General features: G+C 40.0%; 3 protein-coding genes across 3 annotated transcripts; all 3 read left to right on the top strand.

The window, feature by feature from the left end:
* The first annotated feature begins 1062 nt into the window (after positions 1 to 1062).
* Positions 1063 to 5001, top strand: LOC122078589 (probable polygalacturonase At3g15720). Its single transcript, XM_042644626.1, has 10 exons — positions 1063 to 1169; positions 1344 to 1478; positions 1649 to 1789; positions 2265 to 2411; positions 2505 to 2531; positions 3044 to 3251; positions 3372 to 3453; positions 4234 to 4342; positions 4471 to 4587; positions 4706 to 5001. The coding sequence occupies exons 1-10, from the start codon at positions 1167 to 1169 to the stop codon at positions 4940 to 4942; spliced, it is 1206 nt and encodes a 401-aa protein (XP_042500560.1). The 5' UTR covers positions 1063 to 1166; the 3' UTR covers positions 4943 to 5001.
* A 1949-nt stretch (positions 5002 to 6950) lies between these two features.
* On the top strand, positions 6951 to 10609 carry LOC122078000. The gene is made up of 2 exons (XM_042643878.1): positions 6951 to 7950; positions 8100 to 10609. Exons 1-2 carry the CDS (start codon positions 6951 to 6953, stop codon positions 10607 to 10609), a joined length of 3510 nt encoding a protein of 1169 aa, XP_042499812.1.
* Positions 10610 to 13547: 2938 nt separating this feature from the next.
* Positions 13548 to 14220, top strand: LOC122078592 (probable polygalacturonase At3g15720). Its single transcript, XM_042644629.1, has 3 exons — positions 13548 to 13666; positions 13737 to 13871; positions 14090 to 14220. Exons 1-3 carry the CDS (start codon positions 13637 to 13639, stop codon positions 14195 to 14197), a joined length of 273 nt encoding a protein of 90 aa, XP_042500563.1. The 5' UTR covers positions 13548 to 13636; the 3' UTR covers positions 14198 to 14220.
* Positions 14221 to 21613: the final 7393 nt, after the last annotated feature.

Here is a 21613-nt window from a genome sequence, read left to right as displayed (position 1 = left end):
ATTTTTTTCTTTAATGAAAATCTCACTAAATTGCTAGCCAAAAAAAAAAGAGATGGGTATATATATGGGTGTTAATCGGTTTGGCTTCGGTTTAAACGGTGCAGATTTGTTCGGTTCACATTTATTTGACTAAAACCATAACCGCACAATTTACTAAACGGTTCCACTTTCTGAAACCGTGACTGTTTAGTAAACGGTTTCGATTTCACGGTTTTAAATGGTTTTGATTTTGATTTATTCCATACGGTTTGTAAAACGGTTCACAATCGGTTTGTTATAACTTGCAACCATCTCTAAACTGAAGATCATAAGCTTATCAAAAAACAATTGGCAATCACAAATAAGAGATTCTATATTAACGATGGTATGTCTTAATTTGATAATCTATAGCTATTTCTTTGCATGGCCATTCTCAAACATTTAGAACTAATATCATACAACATCCAAATCCAGCCTTCTACAACATAAAATATTAAAATGACAAGTGACTCAGCAAAAACACCCCATCTATGATAACATAGTAACATAGTAACATGGATTACAAGTTCATGATCTAAAGCCTAAACTTGAACTGAATTGTAATAAATCATACTAAAGCAGGATGGACACTTAATTTAATTGTTAATTGTTATACGGATTACTGCCCCTTCTTTATTTAATTGTTATACGGATTAATCGGATCGGTTTAAACGGTTTTAAATGGTTTCAATTCGGTTTGAAACCAACGGGTTTCGCGGTTAAAACCGACCCAACCCGTTTAGCTAATCGGCCTGAAACTTGAAACCATAACTGCACCATTTACTAAATGGTTTTGCGATTTCGGTGTAAATGGATCGATTCAGTTTCGGTAAATGGTTTCGGTTACAAATTCACATCCTTAGGTATATAGAGGGTATAGGCATACCTACAATGTCATTCTTCTAATTGAGATGGGTATACTAGGCATCCTAATTGATTAATAAAGAAACAAAATTAGGTGAGTTATGTCAGACAGTAGACATATGGAATCTGCTATTAAAAGGTTTCACTGTCAGTATAACGGCCATGCTATACTTGGGCATTAGAACTCCTATAAATCATTTTTGGTGAAAAGTACTCCTATATATGTAGTATGAACCAAAAAATAAGCAGACTAGTTTTGTAATTAAATTAGCATCATAGATAGAATGGTGAGTTGTTCTTAGAGAGTTCTCTCTCTCTTTCGAATTCTAAACTAGTTTTGTAATGGGCAAGTATTGTGCTAAGAGTTCTAAAGTTCACAAACTGTAAACTTTTTGGTTAACTGTAAATTTTTTGGTTAGCTAATTTTCTTGCCATGGTTTCATTTTGACTTTGTTATGCAGGATCATGTCACCATTTTCTTGATCTTATGGATCACCTTGCTCATTTCCTGTAATGGATTTGATGCTAAACAACCAAATTCTTTTGATGTGATAGACTATGGAGCTGTTGGAGATGGCACAACTGATGACTCGGGGGTAAATCTTTGATGTTAGATTGTTATTACAAATTCCAATATCTGTAAAATTATAAAATGGACTATTTAAAAATAACCTCTATAGGTGAATTTAGAACATATAAGCTTCTTTTGATTGAGCGATGTTAGTATAAACAAAATCTAACATCATCTTTGTTATCATTTCCTAAGGCCTTTATGAAAGCATGGGCTGCGGTGTGTGGAGCCGATCCTTCAGACACTCCCACCCTCACCATACCTTCTGGGAAGACATTCTTGTTGAAGCCTTTGGAGTTCAATGGTCCTTGCAAGCCCCACAACGTTAATGTTGAGGTAAAAAACTTAAAAGTACCAAATAAAACTCTCTAATCTTTATAACTGTAACTCATGGGCACAGAGATTATCCTCATCAAACAGGACAAAGAAAGTCAAAACCCTAAAATATTACAGCTCCCCCTCACTATTTTTTGCGTATAGCTTCTTTCCAGTTGCTTGTCTCTCCTTTCTCCTTTAACCTCCCATGCCCTCATCAATAACTACCTCTAGAACACTTTGCATAATGCTGGCCTGCATGCATGGGGTATACATCCTTATCACTATTGCAGTAACCGTCTGACACATAGATTATCCTGCAACTCCAACTTGAAACTGCTCATTGATTCATGGTTATCTTCAAAGTATTAAAATAAATTAATTTCATATTGAATTATCCTAAGATAGTTAATGTCGATGAAACAACTAGATTAAGGGAAGAACTTGATGGCTTCAAGAACGTAAAGAAATTGATTTTCTTTACTGGTGATTGTAGGTTTCAGGGAGCATAGTTGCGCCCAATTCCATATCAGGATATGAGGGACATGATGTGTGGCTTTCTTTCAAAGGCATAGATGGCCTCATCATCTCTGGAACTGGCCAAATTGATGGCCGAGGCAGTGTTTGGTGGTGGGAACCTAATGTATGTACCTTCTGTCTCTCTCTCTCTCTCTCACACACACACACATTCTTCATAATTATTTTCGGTTACAAATGTATTGCTTTGTATTTTCAGGAAACGAGCAACCAACGAAGACCCAAGGTAAATTATTTCTAGCTCTTTATTTTCTTATCTTTTCCTAATAGATATTAAGGCTGCGTTTGGTAACATTTCAAAAAAATATTCCTGGAGTTTTTTTGTTCTATGGGAGCGAAAAAATGGAATAAAGCATTTGGTGTATTTATGGTGTATTTTGTTTTTTTTTTTTTATTGAACAAAATGTTTAAAAAAAAAAATATTAGAAACGAGAATTGACGAAATGACAAAAGATAGTTTTTTCGTTCCAGTTTCGTTCAAAAAAAAAAAAGGTATTTTGACATAGAAACTGAAATTTCCGTTTTTAACACGAAACGTCGTTTCAGAAACAGAAACGTTACCAAATGCAGCCTAATAACAATGTTCAAAGGAAATAGTTTTGATGTTTTGGTGTTCTTTTGTATAGGATGAAAAAAAAATAAAAAACACTCTTGTTTGTCATTGGAGAAATAGATTTGATGTAATCAATAGATCCAACTCTTGCTACCATTAAAATCTTATAAGATGTTTACATGCAGGCACTATCTATTCATAGCTGTAATGGTCTTCAACTAAGTGGTTTGACGCATATGAACAGCCCAAAAAATCATATCTCCATCAATGGCTGCAATGGAGTAACTATTTCTCATCTCAATATCACTGCGCCACAAAACAGCCCAAACACTGATGGTATTGACATATCAGCCTCAACCCAAGTTCTGATCCATGATTCTTACATTGGTACAGGTACATTTTTATGACAATTTTGTCCCTATTCTTTTCAATTTTTCTCTCCATCATAGACCTCCATGAGCCCATATGTGTATGAAGTGGCTAATTAATTTGATTTCATTTGTCCAACAACAGGAGATGATTGTGTGGCCATTAACGGTGGTACCTCTTTTATCAACATTACTGAGGTTAGATGTGGACCAGGCCATGGCATAAGGTAAAGACATGATTCATAAGCTTATGATTTACCCCCCCCCCAACACACGATGACCTTTCAGTTCCTATAAGTTGAAAGGCACAGTCTGCAAGTTTCTTTGTATGTGTGGAGGGAATTTAATTAGTTCTACATTAGCTACTAAGTGGCTTACAGCCCCCTTATACTATTGGGTTTCTCTTTACTTACTAGTTCGAATTTTTGGGATGAAAATTTTACAAGGTATCAGAGTAGATATTCACTGTATGTGTACTAATTAACCTACAACCCCCTTATACGCGTGAGAGTCCCTCCAACTAGTTTGAACTTTTGGAATGAAAACTTATTTACAGTGTGTTTCATTTTTTATTTTTTTTTAAAGCCCAGATCTTAAGAACTGCAGCAGATAAAAACACTTCAAATTTTAGAAGCATAAAAAATATAAAGGAACAATCCTTATGATGCTAGCGTACTATCGACCTCTCACATAGTTTTTTTTTTCTCTCTTATTTGACCATGTAGGCCCCAAGTGGATGAAAATATAGTTTGGTGTGAGAGATTTCTCCCATACTAACATCATGGGAAACCCTCTCCCATAAATTAATGCTAAACACAACCTTAGATGCTAATAACCTTTTTCATTATGTACTGGTTTTTATTTTTATTTTTTTGCTTCCTCTCTTAAGAACCATGATGATTCAATATCACCAATTTATTAATTAATGTAAATGGCTGGTTATGCTTGGTACATTACTTTAAAAAAAAAAATTAAATAAATAAAAGAAATTCTCTTTATCCTTGTAGTGTGGGAAGCTTAGGAGCAAATGGAGCTCATGAAACAGTGGAAGAAGTCCATGTGAAAGACTGTAATTTCTCTGGAACCGAGAATGGAGCAAGGATCAAGACATGGCAGGTATTGAAAATCTTATTAGAACATCTATGCAACTAAGCTTAAGAAATATTTCCTTAATTTTATTTTAGCTGTTAATTTTCCTTAATTTTATTTTAGCTGTTAATGACTTTTGTTCCTGTTATTCTAAGGGGGGATCTGGATATGCTAAGAAGATCTCTTTCGAGCAAATCACACTTACAGATGTAAAAAGCCCCATCATCATCGATCAATATTACTGTAATTCAAACGTTTACTTACCACAAGATGTAAGGATGATTAATATTAAAAGAGTGAAAATTATATTAATTAGTGTCATTCCTTTCTATGTAATTTATCTGTTAAAGTTACTGATGAGTTTCTGTTTGGATTTGATATATAATGAAGGGTTCAGATGTTGAAGTGAGCGATGTGACATACATAGGAATTCAAGGGTCTACAACTTCAAAAAATTCCATCTCATTGATGTGTAGTGACAGTGTGGGTTGCACCAACATTGTACTGAATCAAATCAATATCAGATCAGCAGTTCCAGGGGTTGAGACTTCTTCTGTTTGCAATAACGCCCATGTAACATCTACAGATTGTAATCCACCTGTAAATTGTCCATCTTCAAAGATCTGATAAACTGGGTGAACTTCATTAGTTATTGATTCAATCAAATGTGTTTTTGTCGTTGACAATCTTTGAAACTTTTTATGAGTTAGGGATTTTTTTTTTTTAATTTATGGTGCTAAAGATCAAATTTATTGAAAAGAGAAAGGAATAAAAATAGAAACAAATTAAAAATTAACGGAATTTAAACTTTGGCTTATCCATAGTATCAGCTGTAATTTCTTCTAAAATGTAATCTGGAGAAACCTCCATGGTATTTGAATCTCCCAACTTCGTTGCCTTCTTAGCAGTTCGCCATTGAATTAGCCTCCCTATAGCAGTGAGTAATCTTCCGAGATATCCTCCAACTTATGTTTGATAGCCAATGGGAGAGTAGTTATGGAATTAAAGTCTGATCTCTATTCTACCAAGAAAACTCTGTGACGCGGAAAGGGGAAAAAGGAGAGTTAGTGGAGAAGGATGGAGAATGATGTGAGGAATGGGGATTCCACTGCAGGATTGCTGGGTGATGGTCAGGATCCAGATGGAGGGCGCTTCAGACAAGGCCTCATCACGGATTTTTTGAAACCAGTCCCTCGGATAGATGCGAGGCCGGTTAGGGAGGAGGCTGCTGTGGAATCGGGAATGCTGCCTGAACCTATCCATTCGGGCAGGAAGACCTTTGCGACAGTGGTGGGTAGATCCCTACCTGATGTCGATTCGCTACCTGAACCTATCCATGCGGGCTCTTGTACCAAAATAGTGATTCCCCAGGATGCTTATGAAGAGCGGCTCTCCGGATTTCGTTTTGCGTTGATCGGTAGAGCTAACTTTCGAATGATTTCGATGAATAATATTAGACAAGAGGCTAAGAACTGGAACCTAAAGGGCCAAATCAGAATGGCACCAATGGGTAGGGGTTTCATTTTATTTCAATTTGAACTAGAAGGAGACATGTCTACTATGTGGCAGCAGAGCCCCCCTAAAGTTGGGGGACATTTCATCATATTTCAAAGATGGACACCTGATTTCGACGTCCACGTGAAGAATGTTATGACGAAGCCCAGACCTGCCTCTGGAATACTGGCATGAGAGAATCCTTCTCTCAATGGCAAAAACGGTAGGCAGGCCTGTGGCCTTGGACCGACGAACCCAGAGCGCTGCGATGGGGAATTTTTCCTGGGTCCGAGTGGAGGTAGAGATTAATGGAAAGAGATTGGATGAAATTCAAGTGGAGAGACTGAAACCAGGAACCCAGGAGGTCTTCTGGTTTAAACAAGCCATTATCTATGAAGATGGGATGGCTCGATGTGGTTATTGCAGGAAGGTTGGACACTATGTCCAAAACTGCAGGGAGAAGATTGCGATGGAGTCAGCCAGGACTAAGAAGGGAGAAGCTAGTCTTGATGCAACAAACCAGGACGCCATTGCCGGAGCTGAAGCAGCTGACACGGTTTCTGGCAGGGAGGAGAGGGGTCAGACTGTGGAGAGAAGATCTTCCCAAGTTGGAAGGAATGATTCTCCTTCCAACTTGAGAAGAAAGCAATTGAACGGTAATATTCTAGACTCAAATGAGGGGAGGACACATGGTAATGTTGAGATTGTCCTCCTCATCCATCATGGAACAATTATGGAAGGCAATCCGTCTGAATTCCTTGCAAAAGAGGGGCATTCCGAATCTGGTTTTGCTAATGAATTGGAGTACGGGTCAGATACCCTTGAGGAGGATGGAGCAATGGATGCGGGTCAACGATCAGTAGGTCTCTCCAGTTCTGGGCGGTCTATCTATGTTGCTGAGATGCACGAAGACCACGGCGACTCAGTTCGCAATACCTCTCAATCTATTATAGCCATCCCTAACACCCAAGTGGTTGATGGTAATGTAATCATTCATCACCGAGAGGTGAATGCCGCAGAAATTGAAGAGGATGGTCTCAGCCAAGTGCTACGAAGGAAGAAAAAGAAGGGATTATCTACCGGCATTGCGGCGTAGGCTCAGAGAAAGTCTGGCCGTATTGGCTTCTCAAGAAGGTAATCCATGAATGTGCTATTCTGGAATATAAGAGGCATGAAGAAGGCTATTGCAAAATTAGCCTTGAGTAACATTCTGAAGGAGAAGTTCCCTGAAATAATCTGCATTGCAAAACCTATGGTTGATGTCACTGCCTTCCCTAAGCTTTTCTTTAATAGGCTGGGATTTGATATCGACTTTATCCATAATAACATATCAGACAAAGTTCCAAACCTGTGGCTGATGTGGAAAAGAAATATTAGAAGACCGGACATTGTGTCTGCGACCGACCAACATATTACCATCTCTCTAGAATGGCACAAAAAAATTATTAGAGTCTTTGTCGTCCATGCGAGCTGCTTTCGAGCGAGAAGAAGAGATCTTTGGGCATCCTTGGCTGCCTCTGCGCCTGCTCAGACAACGCCTTGGCTTGTAGTTGGTGATTTCAACGCCATCTTGGCTTCAACTGAAAAGAGAGGTCCTAGAGCCTTTAATTTGGGGGTTGCAGCTGAATTTGGTATTTTGGTGGACTCTTGCGATCTCATGGCCCTTCTTTCTCAGGGAAGCAGGTTCACTTGGACCAATAATAAGAGGAGAGGGAACATGCAGGCCAGACTGGATAGAAGCTTTTGCAATAACGCCTGGGTTGAATTTTTTCATGAGGGAGTTCAGCAGGTTCTCCAGAAAATTGGCTCAGATCATGCGCCAATTTTTATTTCTTCAGTTCTCGACGAAAAACTGAACAATTGCCCCTTCAGATTTCATAGACACTGGGTGGAACACAAGGATTTTTTATCTGTGGTAAGTGCTTCATGGAGCGGCTGGACTCTTAGCACCAACTTATATAGGGTTGCAGAGAAGCTTAAACGTCTTAAGGGCACCCTAAAGCTTTGGGAAAAAACTGAATTTCCGAATTTCAATATAGAGCTTGATCAGGCAAAAAAGGAGATGGAGGAGGTCCAAAAGAAAATTGACGAAGATGGTCTTGATGATTTTTATTTGCTCAAGAGGCGGATGCCAAAACAAGGTATTTCAAGGCAATGGAGTACTATGAAAAAATGTGGGCTAAAAAATCGAGGATTCGATAGAAGAAGCTTGGGGACAGATGTACAAAATTCTTCCACCTTTCGGCGAAGATGCGAAGAATTAAAAACTCTATTAGATGCTTAAAGACAGATGATGGCGCTATCATATCAGAGCGATCAGACCTGGAACACTGTATGGTGGACTTTTTCACTAATTTTCACAAAGCAGCGCCTGTGTCTGGGCATCCCTTGATCCTTGACTGCATCCCCCGTGAATTATTGCAGCGAGATAGAGACATTTTGGACAGAGTCCCTTCAGATTTGGAGATCAAAGAGGTTGTCTGGAGCCTTGATCCTGCTAGCTCTCCTGGCCCAGATGGATTCCCTGGTGAGTTCTTCAAGCACTGCTGGGATATTATAGCATATGATGTTTGCAACGCTATTCGCTGCTTCTTTATTTCTGGAATCATGCCTCAAGGGATCAACAATAATTTTCTCTTATTTATCCCAAAGTCTGAAGGGGCTGACTCTTTGGATAAATTCCGGCCCTTGTGTATGGAAAATTTTATTTGCAAAATAATTTCTAAAACTCTTGCTATGAGACTGGCAATCTTCCTTCCGAGAATTATTTCTTGCGAGCAAGGGGCCTTCCAAAGGGGGAAAATAATTCATACAAATATATACTTGGCTTCGGATCTAGCTAATATGATGTCGACTGCGACGAGAGGAGGAGGGATGGGAGTTAAAATCGACATCAAGAAGGCCTTTGACACAATTGATTGGAGCTTTCTATTCTCAGTCATGAGGAAATTTGGATTCTCTGAAACCTGGATTGGATTGGTTCATCAGTTGTTGGATTCTGCAAAAATCTCCATTCTTCTGAACGGAGGACCGGTGGGTTACTTTAATGTTGGTCGGGGGCTGAGGCAAGGTGACCCCTTATCTCCTCTCTTATTTGTTTTGGCTGAAGAGGTCCTGTGTAGAGGGCTCAATATGCTAATCCGAGAGAAGAAAATCAAACCCCTAAACGGCCCTTGTGGGATGCCTACCCCTAGTCATATGTTGTTCGCCGACGACATATTCATATTCATCAATGCATCTATAAGGTACGTCAAGAATCTTAAATCCTTCTTAATTATGTATGAAGAATGCTCAGGTCAACACATCAACTTGGAGAAGAGCAAGGTGTTTTTAGGGAACATCTCTGCTGCTAGAAAGCTAATAATAGGAGAGACGATGGGAATCCCAATTTGTAGTTTGCCCACTAAGTACTTGGGTGTGGAAATTTTCAAAAGTATAGTTAAGAAAGAATTCCTCCTCCCTGTGATGGACAAAGTTAAAGCGAGACTTGCGGGCTGGAAGGGAAGGCTGCTCTCTATGGCAGGTAGAGTGGAGCTTGCCAGAACTGTGGTGACGAGCATTCCCATGCATAGCTTCTCTGTATACTGGTGGCCATCTGAGCTCATCAAGATCATGGAGAAGTGGATTCGCAACTTCATCTGGACTGGAGATGTTGATACGTGCAGATCTATCATAGTAAGTTGGGATCAGTGTTGCAAACCAAAATCTGAGGGTGGTTTAGGTCTGCGCAGGTTGAGGGAGATCAATGAAGCCTTGCTGTCCAAGGCGGTTTGGAAGACGAAGCATGATGACGACCCAGCTTATAGATTTTTGAAAGCTCGCTTCACTAAAGCAGATGGATCTCTTCGGAAAGGCTATAGGTCCTCTTCGATATGGACGGGTTTTCGGAAATTATGGGAGTTTGTCTCCTTAAACGAAAGATGGATCATCGGGAATGGAAGGAAAATAAATTTTTTAAATGATAGATGGCTGGGGCCTAAGACTATCGCTGAGCTTCTGGAGACAGAACAAAATTCAGACAAAGCATTCAGTGGTAAGGTTGATCGAGTCATTCAGAATTGCGAATGGAATTTCTCCAATTGCCAATCGAGTACAATGTCTGAAATCATCAACACCATCATGGAAATCCCTCTTCCCCAATCTGAGTTCGAAGATAGGTGTGTTTGGAGCCCCAACACTGATGGGATTTTTTTGACAAAATCAGCATGGAATACAATTAGGAGGAAAAAGGACTCAATCTCTTGGGAGGCGCTGATCTGGTCTAAGAAATTGCAACCGAGAATTTCTATCTTTGCGTGGAGAATCATGCATGGCAAACTACCTACTGATGCGGCGGTTATGAAAAGAGGAATCCCTATGGCTTCTAGATGCGACTTATGCAGAAGCTCGAGCAAGGATTTGGATCATATTTTGGTCCATTGTCAGTATGCAGAGAGAGTTTGGAATATTGTCTGTGAATGGTTTAATATTCCAAGTAGGAAGCATGAGTCCCTTCATGCTCTGGCTTTATGGTGGAAAAGGAAAATGAAGATAGTTAATCTAAAAGAGGTTTGGTCAATCGCCTTTGCCATTTCAGCTGAAAACATTTGGAAAGAAAGGAATGGGCGCCGCTTTGAAGAAAGGCAGAGACAACAAAGGCATGTGATTGAAATGATTAAGAACGACATTAGAGAGACTATTCCTAATGTGAAAACATCAATCAAATCCATGAATCAAATTCTTTGTTGCAGGAGGCTGGGTCTGAACATTCTTAGCGCGGGCATTAAACCCCCCTGGAAGTTTATTGGTGCAAACCGCTAACGGGGTGGGTCAAGCTAAACTTTGATGGAAGCTCTCTTGGGAACCCTGGTAATGCAAGTGCAGGTGCAATCATGAGAGATCATAATGGCAGGTGTCTCTGGTCTTGCAGCATATATTTGGGGATTAGAGAAAATTATGAAGCAGAATTAGAAGGTCTAATGCATGGTCTCATGAAAGCAAAACAGTTAGCTATTCCATTCCTCTGGGTAGAATCAGATTCAGCGGCTCTGGTTATGTCAATTCATCAGGGAAAAATTCCATGGATGGCTATGCAGAGATGGAACCATCTAAGGCAATTCCTGGGAAGTATTACATGGAAAATCACTCACAACTATAGAGAAGGGAACTCGGTGGTAGACTTCCTAGCCAAGAAAGCTGCAAAATCAAGATGCTCGACAGTAAATGACGTTTTTCCAGGCCATATCTCTGATATGATGGCGAGAGATGAATCTTCTAGACCCTCGTATAGATTTATGTAGTGAGCGGCCCTAGGTCCTGCTGATGGCTATGCCGAAGGTGGGGCCTTGTGGCTTGCTCTGTGTTTTTGTTTGTTGTTTGCTGGTATTTTTCTTCTTTCTCAATAAATTATCCATTTAGCAAAAAAAAAAATCTTCCGAGATATAGACTCGAGAAATGGCTAAACAAACATCCATTCTTGTGAATACTTATGAAGATGGAAAATACGATAAGAGAATTTGTTTCAGAGCAGACAACCTGAGTTATGTTTGGAAGATTTATAAGTTTGGCTTTTTATTTTCCAAATTTGTGGCCGACATTGGATAAGGATTTACTGACACCGGGCCACATGGTTTAACCTCGTCCTGAACTGAACTTGGAAGAGATGGGTTGATGACCAATAAACCAGTACGAGCATCTGTTTTAGCAATGTAATCCGCAATGGGATTGGTTTATGGAAACAATCTGAAATATTCCATCGGATGATAAAAAGATAAGGCTGCAAAAATTACATTCTTGCAAAGCATACTAAGGCATAGATCCTTCGTACGCAGCCATTGTAATAGCTACCGAGTCCGATTCAACCCAAAGATGATCAATGCCCATCTGTCCAAATACCTCAAATGAACCCAAAAATTTCAGCTTCATAATTTGTTTTAACTCCAAGATAGACTCCAAAAGATGATACTCTTTTAGAGTTATGATCTCGTATTACCCCACCTGCACCCGTTCACCCTGAATTTCCCAGAGAGCAGCCATCGATATTTAACTTAGGCCATGCTTGAGGTGGCACTCACCACACCACTTCCAAGGGACTCTCCACCTTTGCCGCCTTAAGAGAAATGCCCAATGCCCTGGAACAAAGCAAATCAGCCACTGTTGGTCTTCAACACCTTGACACAAGGAATAGCTCTCTTATGGAAAATAGAATCTGATTCAACACTCAATCTCCCCTAAAAAAAATTCCCACAAATCGCATTGCTTTCCGATACTGCCACAGAAAATAAGGAACTAAAGAGTTGGCAAGGATTTTGAGAATGAATTTGTAAATGGGATTGCAGAGGGAGATGGGCCTAAAATAAAGAATGGATTCTGTACTAGAAACCTCTGGGAAGAAACAGATAAATTTTTGATTGACCAGTTTGATTTCACTAGGTTCAATAAAGTAGCAATGAATGGCATTAAAGAGATCATTATTACTTCCTCATATTTGTTGAAGGTCCAAAATACCCTTCACCGGTCCTCTAGCACCTATCCAAGTGGCTAGAGGACCCTGCTTAAGCAAGAGATAAAAGAGAAGGGAGATATAGGGAACTCTATCTTATACCAACCCTGTCACTAAATAAGCCTGAGGGACAACCATTGACAAGGATAAAGATTTTGGCTGAGGAGATGCAAGCATGGGCCCAATTGGTGAAGATAGGAAAATTTTCATTTGAGACATGATATCTCAGATGTATTTTCATATGATGGAGTCAAAAGCTTTATGAATATCAAGCTCCAAAAGGGTAGAAGGGACGAAGGGACGGTTCTTTTGATCAAATCCTCTAACTAGCTCAGTGCACAATAGAATGTTATGACCAATACTTCCACCAGAAATAAAGGCAGTTTGGAAATCACTAACTATGCTATCAACTATGTGCTTGAATTGGAAAGGATTTTGATAAAGAATTTGTAAATGATTTTGCAGAGGATGACGACCTAAAATCAAGTACGGATTCTAGACTTGGAACCTTTGGGATGAGGCACATAAAGTTTTGGTTAACCAGCCAACTTCATCTAACTAGGATTAGTGAAGCAGCTTTGAATGGCATTAAGGAGATCATTATTACCACCTCATATTTGTTTAAGGTCCAAAATACCCTTCATTGTTCCCCTGGCACCCATCCAAGGCCAATGATGGCCATGCATGGGTGAAGGAAAACTCATTCCAATAATTAGTTGGATAGATAAAAGGTACATCCTAGCTCGTTCGATCTACTAAAGCCCATGACTTGCATGACCTAGCACGTTGCCCTGAAAGTGAGATGTGCCTTACACTGTTGCACCATCTCGAGTTATCCCTTTTGTTGTACCTCCCATTGCATGCTAGGTGAACTGCAGTTATGATGATCTATACAGTTTCGTGTGATAAAAAAAATAAAATTAGAAAGATTAAGACAAGAATATTGACACAAGGGGGTTGCTCAGTCGTCAAAGACCAACACTTCAAAATTCAGAGGCCATGAGTTCAACTCTCCTGGCCTAACTATAAAAGGAATATAATAAAAACAAAAATTCAAGAATACTGTAATAAATTCACTGATGATAACTCAATAAAATTTGTAATTATGTTTAGAAATTAATAATAACCATTATACGCTTAATCGTCGGTTTTATGGCCCTGCTATACTTGGCCATTAGAACTCCTATATATTCTTTTTGGTGAAAAGAACTCTTATATATGAACTATGGACACAAAATAAGCATACTAGAGCAACCAGTTTTGTATTTGAATTAGCATCATAGATAGCATGGCGAGTTGTTCATAGAGATATCTTTCTCTTTTTCGAATTCTAATGTAGTTCTGTAATGGGAAAGTACTATGCTAAGAGTTCTAAGGTATAAAACTGTGAACATTATTGCTTAGCTACTTTTCTTGCCATGGTTTCATTTTGACTTTGTTATGCAGGATCGTGTCACCATTTTCTTGATCTTATGCATGGTCTTACTCATTTCCATTAATGGATTTTATGCTACACAACCAAATTCTATTGATGTGAGAAATTATGGAGCTGTTGGAGATGGCAAAACTGATGATTCTAGGGTAAATCTTTCAAATTAGATTGTTATTATAAATTCAGATATATGTATAATAATAAATTGGACTGTTTGAATGTCACCTCTATAAGTGAATTTAGAACATGTATTCTTTTTTTGATTGAGTAATACTCATCTCAGATTAACTTGCAAACATGCATTTAGTTCTGAAGGGATGTTTAGTAAAAACAAAATCTAACGTAATCTTTGTTGTCATTTGCTAAGGCCTTTCTGAAATCATGGGCTGCGGTATGTGGAGCCGATCCTTCAGCCACTCCCACCCTCACCATACCTTCTAGGAAGACATTCTTGTTGAAAGTCTTTGGAGTTTAATGGTCCTTGCAAGCCCCACAAAATTAATATTAAGGTAAAAAACTAGGAGTACCAAATAAATCTCTCTTTTTAATTTTTTCTTCCTTTTTCCTTAGTTAATAGATGCAAGGGTTTTCCACACTGCTCGTGTTAAAAATATGAGATACGGAATTTTACTGCAGTGTAAAAATCTGCGGCTATAGATGTCCTATAACTACGATTTTTCCATGTGTAGTAATATGAGATACCTATTAATTCGATATTTTGAAACCACAGTAACAAAGGACCATGTTCCTGTGGTGTAAAATCCATAGTTGTAGATTTAGCGATGGCACTTTTTTTTTCGCTAAAATTTTATTTCATAAGAAGAAAGAAAAAAAGAAAACAATTACAACCCAACAACCAATCCAACAATAAAAAGAACCAATAGCCTCCCTATCCTCCCACCTTCGGCATTGCCATCAGCAGGAGAAAAGGAAAAACTCTAAGGGAATCTATAATTTGGTCTGCCCTCGGCATCTCTAGAAAGAAAATCCCCTATGTGAGGAGGCAATATCACATCAACTCCTGAAATACCACTCTTAGCCTCATCTCTTGCCAAGAAATATGCCACTGAGTTCCCCTCTCTATAATTGTGAGAAATTTTCCAAGAAATTCTTCTCATGTAAGGCTGGAGATATAGCCACCTTTGCAGAGCAAACCAAGGAATCTTCCTTTGCTGAATTAAAAACACAACAACACTCGAGTCTGACTCAATCCACAAATGTTGAATGTCCATGTCCTTGGCTCGCATCAAACCCTCCATCAGCCCCTCTACTTCAGCCTCAAATACCCCTGTCACTCCCATATATTTTTTATATGAACATATCACTTTACCAAAATGATCACAAAAAATTCCTCCCGCTCCAGCGTGCCCAGGATTTCCCAAAGAGCTCCCATCAAAATTTAATTTGATCCAATTGATGGGGGGTTTGCACCAATAAACCTCCAAAATGTGACGAGATTATCTTTTTGGATAGATAATCCCAGACGTTTGCAACACATAAGGTCTACCAAGGAATTAACTCCCTTTGCTACAGGAGCATTTCTTCTTATTTCTTCAATCACCATAAGCGAGATATATTTTGTTATCCACTCCACACCCTCATAGACTCTATTATTTCTTTCCCTCCACAAGTGATCTATAACAATACCAAAACCCATGGTCCACGCCTCCTTGCAGCTCACATTTTTATTATTTCTTTTCCACCATTGGGCGAGCTCCAAAATAGAGACCTAAGCACTCCATCTAAGGTTAAAACACTGACATAAATCATTCCAGATTTCATCAGAAAATGGGCACTCTATAAATAGATGTTGCATTGTCTCTTCTGCTGCCTTACAAAGAACACATCTGGAAACAAGAGGCACAGCTTTCTTTTTCACCATTTCATCAGTAGGAACCTTTCCATGAATCACCCTCCAAGCAAGAGATGAGACCCGAGGTTGTTGCTTCTTACACCAAATGAGCGAAGCCCAAGGAACCGTTGGCTTTTTTTCTCTAATATCCTCCCACGCAGATTTCAAATTAAAATTCCCATCATAAGAAAGACTCCAAACACATCTGTCAACACATTCATAATTTGGGATTTTAATTTGCAAAACAGCATTAAAAACATCTGTCATGAAGCATGAATTTAGCACAGGTATGTTCCACCTATGATTGACGATAAATTTGCCCACCCTTCCATCAAGCATCGTTCTATCCACATCTTCCACACACTCTTCCAGCGCAAAGCCTCCCACCCAATTATCCTTCCAAAATTTTATAGTGTGACCATCACCAACTACCCATCTCTCCTTAGAAGAAATAAAATTCCAAATTTTTCTAATGCCAGGCCATATGGAAGAAGCACTATATCCCTTCTTCGGTAACCCCTGTTTATTTAGGAATCTAGCTCTCAAGAATCTACTGGCCAAGGAATTTTCATGCTTGATACGCCATGCTGTTTTACAGAGCATAGCTTTATTCACATCTCTCAATCTTCTCAATCCTAACCCCCCTTCCTCCTTCGGCTTACAACATTGATCCCAATTAACAACAATTTTTTTTGTGGCATCTATCTCTCCTGACCAGACAAAATTACGCATCCATTTCTCCAGAGTTGTAATTAGCGACGACGGCCACCAATACACAGTAAAACTATGAGCTGGCATACTCATAATCACCGATTTCACTAATTCAACTCTTCCTGCCAGGGATAGCATCTTGCCCTTCCACCCAGCCAAACGGCCTTTCACTTTGTCCATAATAGGCATCACAAAATCTTTCTTAACTCTACCTTTAAAAATCTCCACCCCCAGGTATCTTGTAGGAAATGTAAAAAGGGGAATCCCCAATTCTTCTACAATAGCCCTCTTTCTCTGAGAAGATATCGAGCCCACAAACAATTTACTTTTCTCCAAATTGATACATTGGCCAGAAAATTCTTGATACATGTTAAGAAACTTCTTCAGATGTCTAACATATCTGATAGATGCATTAGCAAAGATGAATATATCGTCAACGAACAAACTATGGGCTGGCGTCATCACATCACGAGGACCCTTAATAGGCTTTAATTTATTTTCTTCCACTAGTCTATTCAAACCTCTGCAGAGAACCTCTTCAGCCAAAATGAACAGCATTGGGGAAATAGGATCCCCTTGTCTCAAACCCCTCTCCACTCCAAAATATCCAATCGGACCACCATTGAAAATTACAGAGATCTTCGCAGAGACCAGCATCTGGTAGACCCATCGAATCCAGATCTCTGAAAACCCAAACTTTCTCAATACATGAAAAATGAAATCCCTTGTTTCCTTCACTGTCCTTTCTCCAGAGATATTTGGGAGAAGTTCACCTCTTGTTTCGCAATTCGATGGTCTGAACATGAGTCAATTGATAGCTTATTGCAGTGGTGGAAGAGGAAATCAAGATCGATCAATTTAAAAAACTCTTGGATGATAGGGTTTACCATCATTGCTTCTCAAATCTGGAGGGAAAGAAATATCAGACGGTATGAAGGAAAAAAGAGGAATGGGATCTACTCATTTCAATACATCTGCCAGGATCTTGCTCCATATGCAGGGACTTCTAAGGGTGAAGTGAAATCGATTGCTGATATTATGTGTTGCAGAAAACTGGGGCTGAAGATTGATAACCCAAAGATTGTGCCGCCGCTGGAAGTTCATTGGTGTAAGCCACCGGATCAGTGGATCAAAATTAATGTTGATGGCAGTTCATTGGGAAACCCGGGTCGCGCAGGAGCAGGGGGAATTGTTCGTGACAGTAATAGTCAGGTTTGTAAGGCTTTCAGTACTTTTTTGGGTGTTAAAAAAATATATGAAGCTGAATTTAGCGCTGTCATGGAAGCAATATTGGTTGCTATGAATATGAACGCAAGGGGCTTGTGGATCGAGTCTGACTCCGCAGCTGTAGTGGCTGCAACGCAGAAGATGCATATCCCTTGGTTTGTTTTACAAAAATGGCGGTTTGCTCTCCCATTCCTTCAGTCCATTACATGGAAAATCACCCACTGCTTCCGTGAGGCGAATACTGTGGCAGATTTTTTGGCAAAGAAGGCAGCAAAATCGGGAGCCTCTGACTACTCCACCACTTTTCCCAGTCATGTATTAGATGATTTAGAAAATGATGCCTCGGGTAGGCATAGTTTTCGCTTCTGCTAGGCTCTTGCTTGTACACTCTGCTGATGGCTATGCCGAAGGTGGAGTTTGCAAGTGGCTGTAGTGGTTGCGAGCCTGCTTGAATTTCTTTCTTCTTTGGATGTATTTTTTCCTTTTTTTCCTTTAATAAAATCACCCTTTAGCAAAAAAAAAGAAAAATGAAATCCCAGTCAATTGTATTGTAAGCCTTCTGAATATCTATCTTCACCCCCATGTCACCCCCTCTAGTCGCAGAGAACATCATATTAGATAACTCAGAGGCAAGGGTAATATTGGAGTGAATGATTTTTCCCTTCTGGAATGCTCCTTGCTCCTCCGAAATGAGCCGAGGCATCATCTCTGAAAGTCTTAAAGCCATTATTTTAGAAACAATTTTACAAAAAAAATTGCCCATGCATAAAGGCCTAAACTTATCTAAAGCATTTGCCCCTTCGATCTTCGGGATTAACACCAAAAAATTGCTATTCAGACCATAAGGCATTCGGCCTTTACTGAAGAAACCCCTAATAGCATTACAAACATCATTAGAAATTATGACCCAGCAAGATTTATAGAACATACCAGGAAAACCGTCTGGACCTGGAGAGCTTTCCGGATCAAGGTCCCAAAACGCTTTTTTAATCTCATCATTAGATGGCATCGCGTCCATCCTCCATCTATCAATGTCTGTCAAAACCTTCGGAATACAGTCCAGCATTTCCATGTGGTCAACAGTAGCCGATTTTTAAAAAAAAATTTCATAATAGCTCTTAGTAAAATCCTCCATCTGCATCTTCTCATTGATGATCTGACCTGAATCAGTTTTCAGATATCTAATGGTATTTTTCATTCTTCTCACCTTCACAGCCATATGAAAGAATTTCGAGCTTCTATCTCCCTGAGTTCTCCATCTAATCCGAGCTTTTTCAGCCCAAAATTTTTCATATCCCTCCATTGCCTTCAAGTACCTAGTTTTTGCATCAGCTTCACGAGCAAAATTTTGATCGTTCATACCAATCTCCTCTATCTCCTTTTGAATCTCTTCCAACCCCTTTAGCGCCTCTTCCTTTTCCAAATTCACATTGGGGAATGTTTCCCTAGCCCACTCCTTAATCACAATTTTCAATCTTTTAATTTTCTGACTGAAAATATAGAGAGCCGATCCAGAAATCCATTCATCCCAGGATTCTTTCACAATTTTTAGGAAATTTTCGTGATCAATCCAAGACCTCTGAAACCTGAAAGGGCAATTAGAGGACTTCACCGATGCTTCTGACACCACCAACAGGGGAGAATGGTCAGATGCACAATTAGATAGCACCTTTTGGTGGCAATCCTGAAACTCTGAAATCCAAGCATCTGTGCAGAAACTTCTATCCAGAACTGCCACAACATTACCTCTTCTTCTATTATTAGTCCAAGTATACTTTCGACCCTTTGAAGGAATCTGAATAAGGGAGCAGCTATCCACCAATGCCCCAAAATCTGCCGCAGAGCCTAGATTAAAAGATCCTGGACCTCTTTTTTCATGAGCATGCAGCGTAGCATTAAAGTCTCCAGTCACCGGCCAGGGGATGCCTTGACCCGGGTTCGATGCCGCCAAATTACTCCACAAGTCTCTCCTTGCTGTCCTGAAGCAATTAGCATGAATAAAAGACACAATGAAGATATTCGACTGCCACTGCACACGTAAAGTAATATGTTGATCAGAGCAAGAGACACCTTGCGGCTTAGGCATACTCCTTCTCCAAACCACCCACAGATTTGGAACCTTATCCTGCCTATCATTATGAATAAAATCCGCTTCAAAATCAAGATTATTGAAAAACCTCTTTGGAAATTTCTGCACCTCCAACATAGGTTCAGCTATGCACATAATTTCTGGGGAATTCATCGAAACAATATTCCCTAAGGCCAACCTAGCAGCCTTCTTCTTCATTCCTCTGATATTCCAAAATAAAATCTTCATAGTCATTTTTTTAAGAGAGCCAATCTGTCAGACTTTCGAGCAGCCTGCTCATTAAGGGAGAAAGATTTTCCTTTTTGCTGTCTTCTCCCCTCCATATTGCTCTCGAGGAGGCTCGCCATTCTATCAACCTCTACCACGTCTTCATGATACACAATCATGACCCCGTCCTTGTACTGCAGGTGAGTTTTTGGATTATCAAGTTGAGGCTCGAACCTCACATCCCTACCCTCTTCGATCTCACCATGCTGACCTGAACCAATGAGATCCTCCCTGCCATAGATAGCCTCATCCTCCTCTGAAATGAGAGAGTTGCACTTACGGTGATCAATCTCTGCCTCCTCTCCTGGTTCAGATATATGATCCATATCCGCTCCATCCACCGACCCAGATTCCTCATTGAATGTAGACACCAATCCATTACCCTCCATACTGTTAACTGCATCCATACGATTGTGATTTGTTCCCATATTGGTAGACTTCTCTAAAGGAATAATTATCTCAATATCTCCCTGCCCCTGCACACCTTCCTTAGACGTTGGGCTATTGTCCCTAATCTGATTTCTTAATATGGTAGGAGGCTGCCTCATATGGGTAAGATTTCTACCCAAATTGGAAACAAATCCTTCACCCAAACCACCGCCCTCTGAGTTGGATCTCCGCCCTGCACCACCTTCATTCACCATGGCTGCCGCCCCAGTGTCTCGAGCATCCACCTCCTTCTTCTCTCTACATTGGAACAATGCGTGCCCACATTTAGCTAACCCATCTTCATATACGATTAACTGTTTAAACCAAAAAACCTCCCCTGTTCCTGGTTGCTTTCTTTCCACCTGAATCTCTTCCACCCTTTTATCCCCAATTATCACTTCTACCTGAACGCGCGCGAAATTCCCCATTGCCGCCGATCTGGTGCGTCTGTCCAGGGCCACAAGTCTACCTGCCCCTTTAGCCATTGTCAACAAGATCTTCTCATGCCAGTATTCCAGGGGAAGGCCTGGAAATCTGATCCACACTAGTTTGGTTGGGTTGTTCACCGCATGCACATCAAAATCTGGTTTCCAGCGTTGGAATCGAATAAATTGTCCTCTAACCTTGATTAGGTTCCTTCTCCAAATGGCAGACATATCTCCTTCCAACTCAAACTGAAATAAAATGAAGCCTTTCCCCATAGGAGACAAAGAAATTCTCCCCTTCAAATTCCACCCCTCTCCTGCAGCTTTACGAATATCATTCAGAGACATAAATTTGAAGTTTGCCCGACCTATCAAAGCAAACTTGAATTTTTCCAGCCTCTCCTCATATGCCTCCTGCGGGATGATAATCTTGGTGTGCGACCCAGCATGTATTGGATCCGGCAACTGCTCCACGTCTGGTAAAGCCTTACCCACGACAGTAGAAAAAGTTTTCTTCACACCATCCCCTCTATCTTTCTGATTTCTGCTGTCATCCACCTTAGTACTCAAATCTTCTTTGGATTGAAACTCAGTTTCTTCTCTAACCGCTTCCGATGCATCCTTTAAGTTAGGTTTCCAGAAATCAGTAAGGCGTAGTTGCCTGCCCCTATCCGGCGGTCTTCCTCCCCCTGGGTCATGATCCATATCTCTACCATCATCTACCACATTCAAAAACGCCATTGTCTTATTTGCAAAGCTTGTCTACGGATAGCATGACCGCAGTTAATCTGCAGCAATAGCCTATTATTGCGGATTCTTAAACCTTTTACTACGGAAAAACCATAATTATAAGCCTTTTTTGTTTTAGTGAGTCCAAATGGTCCGAAAGAG

The sequence above is a fragment of the Macadamia integrifolia genome, chromosome 5 (assembly GCF_013358625.1).
Source record: "Macadamia integrifolia cultivar HAES 741 chromosome 5, SCU_Mint_v3, whole genome shotgun sequence".
In the NCBI taxonomy this organism is placed as follows: domain Eukaryota; kingdom Viridiplantae; phylum Streptophyta; class Magnoliopsida; order Proteales; family Proteaceae; genus Macadamia; species Macadamia integrifolia.
This window is presented reverse-complemented; position numbering and strand designations above follow the sequence as displayed.

What these genes read in the sequence shown, in the direction of transcription:
- LOC122078589 (XM_042644626.1), top strand. An exon ending in TTTGGTGGTGGGAACCTAAT is followed by an intron (nt 2,412 to 2,504) that starts GTATGTACCTTC and finishes TTGTATTTTCAG; the next exon opens with GAAACGAGCAACCAACGAAG. An exon ending in GGACCAGGCCATGGCATAAG is followed by an intron (nt 3,454 to 4,233) that starts GTAAAGACATGA and finishes TTATCCTTGTAG; the next exon opens with TGTGGGAAGCTTAGGAGCAA.
- LOC122078000 (XM_042643878.1), top strand. Translation starts at nt 6,951, where the DNA reads ATGAATGTGCTATTCTGGAATATAAGAGGCATGAAGAAGGCTATTGCA. An exon ending in GAGGCGGATGCCAAAACAAG is followed by an intron (nt 7,951 to 8,099) that starts GTATTTCAAGGC and finishes GCTTAAAGACAG; the next exon opens with ATGATGGCGCTATCATATCA.
- LOC122078592 (XM_042644629.1), top strand. Translation starts at nt 13,637, where the DNA reads ATGGGAAAGTACTATGCTAAGAGTTCTAAG. An exon ending in ACTATGCTAAGAGTTCTAAG is followed by an intron (nt 13,667 to 13,736) that starts GTATAAAACTGT and finishes TTTGTTATGCAG; the next exon opens with GATCGTGTCACCATTTTCTT. An exon ending in GCAAAACTGATGATTCTAGG is followed by an intron (nt 13,872 to 14,089) that starts GTAAATCTTTCA and finishes TCATTTGCTAAG; the next exon opens with GCCTTTCTGAAATCATGGGC.